Raw genomic sequence first — 5,676 nt, forward strand, 5'->3', positions numbered from 1 at the left:
GTTCTTACTTGTGAATTCAGTTCACTGGAGACTCGCACTAAACGGATCATTTGAATCAGTGAGTTGTCGACTCGAGAACAGCTGCAATCGGTTCATTCTAATTCGTGAATGAATCGTTTGGTGCGATTTGCGAACCGATTTTAAAAGGTTCATTGAAAAGAATCAGTTCGTTCTTGAATCAGACACCGCTTCTGCGTGTCGGAGCACGTGATATATTATAAGGAGTAACGATATGTTTTATGAAATGTAGTGAAGTAAAAAGTACGATCTTATGCTTTGGAATTTAGTGAAGTAAAAGTAAAAGTTACTCAAAATAAAACTACTCCAGTAAAGTACAGATACTTGAACAATTTACTTAAGTACAGTAACGAAGTAAAACTACTCCGTTACTGTCCACCACTGCTAATAATGCAGTGTTTATATGTGCAGCAATGCTTTGTTTATAGCGGTTACTGTGGAAACAGCTCTATTTCTGCTGTTCCATAAGTGCCACCTGCTGGCAGACAGTGGAATTACATTTTCATTCAGCCTGTCTGCCGTTTCTGTTCATACCAAATATTTATTGTAAATCTTAACCGGTAGATGAAAGACAAGTTAATGCATTCTAAAAATCTCAACACTTTGGACAATAAGGTTGCTTTTGTAGAATGGTTTATGGAACAGATGAAATGCCTGTAACAGATATAAAGGCTGTTCATCAAGGCTGCATTTATTTGACCAAAAATACAGGAAAAAACGTAATATTGTAAAATAGAATTACCATTTAAAATAATGGTTTTCTATTGTAATATTCTTGAAAATATCATTTATTCCTGTGATGCAAAACTGAATTTTCAGCATCATTACTCCAGTCTTCAGTGTCACATGATCCTTCAGAAATCATTCTAATATGCTGATTTATTATCAATGTTGGAAACTGGTGTTTTTATTCTATTTTATTTAATTTTTTATTTTTTGGAACCTGTGATACTTTTTTCAGGATTCTTTTCAGAATTTAAAACATCCTTGCCAAGCTTCTGAATGGTAGTGTATATTGTTACGAAAGATTTGTATTTTTAATAAATGCTGTTCTTTTTAACTTTTTATTCATTAAAGAATCTTGAAAAAAATATCACAGATTCCAAAAAATATTAAGCAGCAAAACCGCTTACAAATCTTAACATTAATCAAAACATTACAAATCTTACTGATCCCAAACTTTTGAAAGACAGTGTGTGTGTGTGTGTGTGTATATATATATATATATATATATTATTATAAAATCTGGCCATTATTGCATAGTGCTGCTAATTTTATTTTTTGTTTGTTGGTTTTCGACTGTTTTTTCTGTCAGCGCTCGCCTCAGCAAAGTTGTGAGCTGTGTACTAACAGGGTGGTGAAGGAGTGGTCTTGTAAATGTCCACCATGAAAGATTCACATAGTGCTTTTAATTATTAAGTATTAAGTTGAAATATTAAACGTGTCTGTCGGCTGGTCCATGGTCAGGTGTTGCTCTGTTTGCTGTGAGTGAAAGTGCTCGGAGATCTTCATCCTGGGCTGTTGTGACTCATGGTGGAGGTTATGGGTTGGCCAACACCCAAGCATCCCTTGTTTTTAGTGCCTCTTTTTTTTTTTTACTTTATATTTATATTCTGTAAATATATATTCATAATATATGTCATCAGCAACTGTCCAGAGGTTTGTGATTGAATGAATGAATGATAATTTCATGAATGTTAATGTGTTAATGTCTCGTTATTTCAGATTGTCTGCACCATGAAACTCACTGTAGTTCTGCTGCTCTGTGGCTTTGGTGTTCTGTTTAAACACAACTGTGAAGCCCAAGGTAAATACTTATTTTCCACTACCAAATTACATTTCATACACTATTTATTTATTTTTTACTGTATATTGCAGTAATTCAATATACATATAATAACTTCCAAGTTCCCAATATAAAACAAATCGTTTAAATATTTTATTAATTCTGAATAACTTTTCTACACATCCCAAATGCACTGCCTGAGCATACATTATTAAAGGGCACTGATAACAGAAATATCATTTTAGGCATTTTGATATTTTTGTTTGAATTTTTATAATGAATTTTGAGTAAATGTGTAATGTAAGTTTTCTTTTGATTTCAACAAGTTTCTTTACAACTAATTTGCAATCATTTAACCGTATTATGTATGCTTACTAGATACTGATATTAACATCAGCCATTTAAAAATCCATATCAGTAAACCACTAGAGTATGAGCTGCTTTATTTGTATAGCGCTTTCACAATACACACCATTTTAAAGCCGCTTTACAAAAAAATCATTATGCGAATGTTTATAATATCTTAATATTTTCATTCCTAGTATGTGCATTTAGCAGATTACAGCTGGAAGATAATATAGTTTACATTTTGCGGTGATATAAACAATCACAGAGCCAAGATTTGCTATATAGGCCTATTGCTGTACATGAGTGTATTATATGTATATGGGTGAAATTGAATGTGTATATATCCATCTTTAGAATATATAGCTGGCTCATTATACTGTATAGTTGAAATTATGATAAACTATGATGATATAAACAATCAGGCGCTTGAGATTTGCTACACAGTATATTTCACTTTATGTGAGTGTACCAAATAATTGTTTATTTATTTTTTATAAAGACTTATGTTTGCACTTTATTTTACTGTATGTGTAATTACAATGTACTTACCTAAGACAGTAATTGGTAATATACGGTAACTACATGAGTTAAGGTTAGGTTTAAGGGTAGGTTCAGGGTTAGTGCCTAGTTAATACGTTGTTATTGTAATCACAATAATAAGTACATAGTATGTACATGCAGAAAAGGACTGTAAAATAAAGTGCTATCAGACTTTTCCTGGATTGATTTCACTGGAAGACACTGCATTTTTACTGTAAAATTACTGTGAAGTCATGGCAATAGTTTATAGTGTACGGTAATAATACTGATATAATTGTATAAAATATCTGTTTAGCATCTGCAGCAGTGAAACTAGATATATGGCAAGTTAAGAGCAAAGCACACATCCAACATAGAGCATTTACGAAAGAAAATGTTGGCACAAGCTAATCATGAGAATTGGCCATACGGGCTGTTAATTTCCTCAAACAGTTTCTACCAACTGTGCTGCAACAGGATCCTGGTGAGTAGATTACATCAAACTCAGCGTCAGAGGTCTTTGATGGTTCGTTGTGGCTGATCCGTCTCTTGAGTATTCAGCTGTGAAAATCCTGTCTGCTTAGAGAATGTGACAAATCTGCGTCTCAGTTGAGTGTATTATATGTATGTGGGTGAAATTGAATGTGTATATATCCATCTTTAGAATATATAGCTGGCTGATTATACTGTATATTTGAAATTATGATAAACTATGATGATATAAACAATCAGGCGCTTGAGATTTGCTACACAGTATATTTCACTTTATGTGAGTGTACCAAATAATTGTTTATTTATTTTTTATAAAGACTTATGTTTGCACTTTATTTTACTGTATGTGTAATTACAATGTACTTACCTAAGACAGTAATTGGTAATATACGGTAACTACATGAGTTAAGGTTAGGTTTAAGGGTAGGTTCAGGGTTAGTGCCTAGTTAATACGTTGTTATTGTAATCACAATAATAAGTACATAGTATGTACATGCAGAAAAGGACTGTAAAATAAAGTGCTATCAGACTTTTCCTGGATTGATTTCACTGGAAGACACTGCATTTTTACTGTAAAATTACTGTGAAGTCATGGCAATAGTTTATAGTGTACGGTAATAATACTGATATAATTGTATAAAATATCTGTTTAGCATCTGCAGCAGTGAAACTAGATATATGGCAAGTTAAGAGCAAAGCACACATCCAACATAGAGCATTTACGAAAGAAAATGTTGGCACAAGCTAATCATGAGAATTGGCCATACGGGCTGTTAATTTCCTCAAACAGTTTCTACCAACTGTGCTGCAACAGGATCCTGGTGAGTAGATTACATCAAACTCAGCGTCAGAGGTCTTTGATGGTTCGTTGTGGCTGATCCGTCTCTTGAGTATTCAGCTGTGAAAATCCTGTCTGCTTAGAGAATGTGACAAATCTGCGTCTCAGTTGTTGGGCGCAAGAGTTTGTGTCTTACACGTGTGCTGGGGGCAAAGGTCAATGCCCAAAGTCCTTCCTCTGTGCGTTTAAGCAAGGCAGAAGAACTGTCAGTTGTGCCTGCTGGTCTGCTGTGATGGGGACAACCTGATCTGTTCATGTCTGCAAAGACTGATTATAGAGCAGGTCAGTGGGGCCAGTACCTCCTGGAAGGGGCTTCCAGCTGAGAAGCTCAAACCTGGAAACAAGCCACTGCAATACAAAACTGATACAGACAGACGGACAGCACTTGAGTCTGTGCCAGTGACTATTGCCACAACGTGAAATAAGAAATCATTTTTTCGGACTTGAGTTTAGAATGTGTAATAGTCTTACTCATACAAATGCCTGCTGTTGCTTCTCATTGCTGTTAGATGAAAAGCTGCCCATAACCCCTGGTCTAGGATCTGTTTTCTTCGTAATAATAGCATAACGAAATTGATTTGGCAAACAATCCAGTGTATCTGCCCTTCTGCTATGGAAAGCGTCAAATGATTTTACAATGCATTTTCTCGGAGGTGAGCAATGTAGCCAATCACAGACATGTTTGTAGATTTCTAAAACGCAATGGCCAATCAGAGGTGTTTAGGTTGGAAACCACGCAGTCACCGCTCCAGTCACCGTTTTTTGTCCAGTGCTGAGTTCTATCATGCTCGTAACTTCTTTCTAACGAAGACATTAAAAAAAGTTTCATATTGTAGTCGCGTTCCTTGTTTTTTTTGTTTGTTTTTTTCTTTTTTGGAACTTTTGTGAGATCGTGATGAATGAGTGAGTTGTTAATAAATTTAAAGGGAGCACTCTTTGCATGCTGTGTACGATAATATATTCAGAATTTAAATAAAACTTGTCTTTTTCATGCTTGACAAGCGGCCACGTACGACACAGAGATAGCTAACTAATACACTATATAGAAAAAGATAATAATTTAACCCTGTACCGCATGGTGTAGCCATATGGCAACATACTCTTTGTGTTAATTTCCTTGCCACTGTCTCTTTAAGAGAACATTCTCATTTTTTTTGTTGGAAAGAGAAGACCTTAGTTTAGCCAATGATGTGCTTTGATTAAGTCACATGACAGGCAGTTTTTTTTCTGTGGCGAGATTTCTGACAGACTGCCGTCTCTTGTCGTAGCTGCTGAAAGCAAACTAAAACGTCAGTAACAAACAAGGACCAGTCCGTGTCACTTCTACAAAAAAATCTAAAACATCACTGTTATGTTATGATGACATATTCACCTTTCAAAAAAGTTTTTATAAAATTAGTTTTTGGTAAATCATTCAAATGTATGTGTTGCCAAGCGGCAACACTGTGCAATAGTGGAATGACATTATTACAATAGTTTAGCTAGCTAGCAAGGTCAGCTGCAATTTGTTCACAGATGTGATTATGCAACCGAGCCTGGTCCAAATGCAGGATTTAGGTAGGAAACGGTTATTATTTGTATTGGCTGCCACGCCAAATCATGCACACCTGCTTGCTTTTCCGTTTAATTTAACAGTGTTTTTGTGAACATATATATATATATATATATATATATA

At 34.8% G+C, this 5,676-nt stretch overlaps 1 protein-coding gene across 1 annotated transcript in view; it reads left to right on the forward strand.

Moving 5' to 3' along the window:
* The window catches only part of LOC107696386 (protein delta homolog 2-like), a 45,385-nt gene that overhangs the window by 27,241 nt on the left and 12,468 nt on the right, over window positions 1-5,676 (forward strand). The window contains exon 2 of the mRNA XM_016496696.1: window positions 1,744-1,825. Within this exon, the coding sequence (XP_016352182.1) occupies window positions 1,744-1,825 (82 nt within the window). The remainder of the gene's footprint in view (window positions 1-1,743; window positions 1,826-5,676) is intronic.

Source organism: Sinocyclocheilus anshuiensis, unplaced genomic scaffold, assembly GCF_001515605.1.
Source record: "Sinocyclocheilus anshuiensis isolate Anshui unplaced genomic scaffold, SAMN03320099.WGS_v1.1 scaffold963, whole genome shotgun sequence".
Lineage (NCBI taxonomy): Eukaryota > Metazoa > Chordata > Actinopteri > Cypriniformes > Cyprinidae > Sinocyclocheilus > Sinocyclocheilus anshuiensis.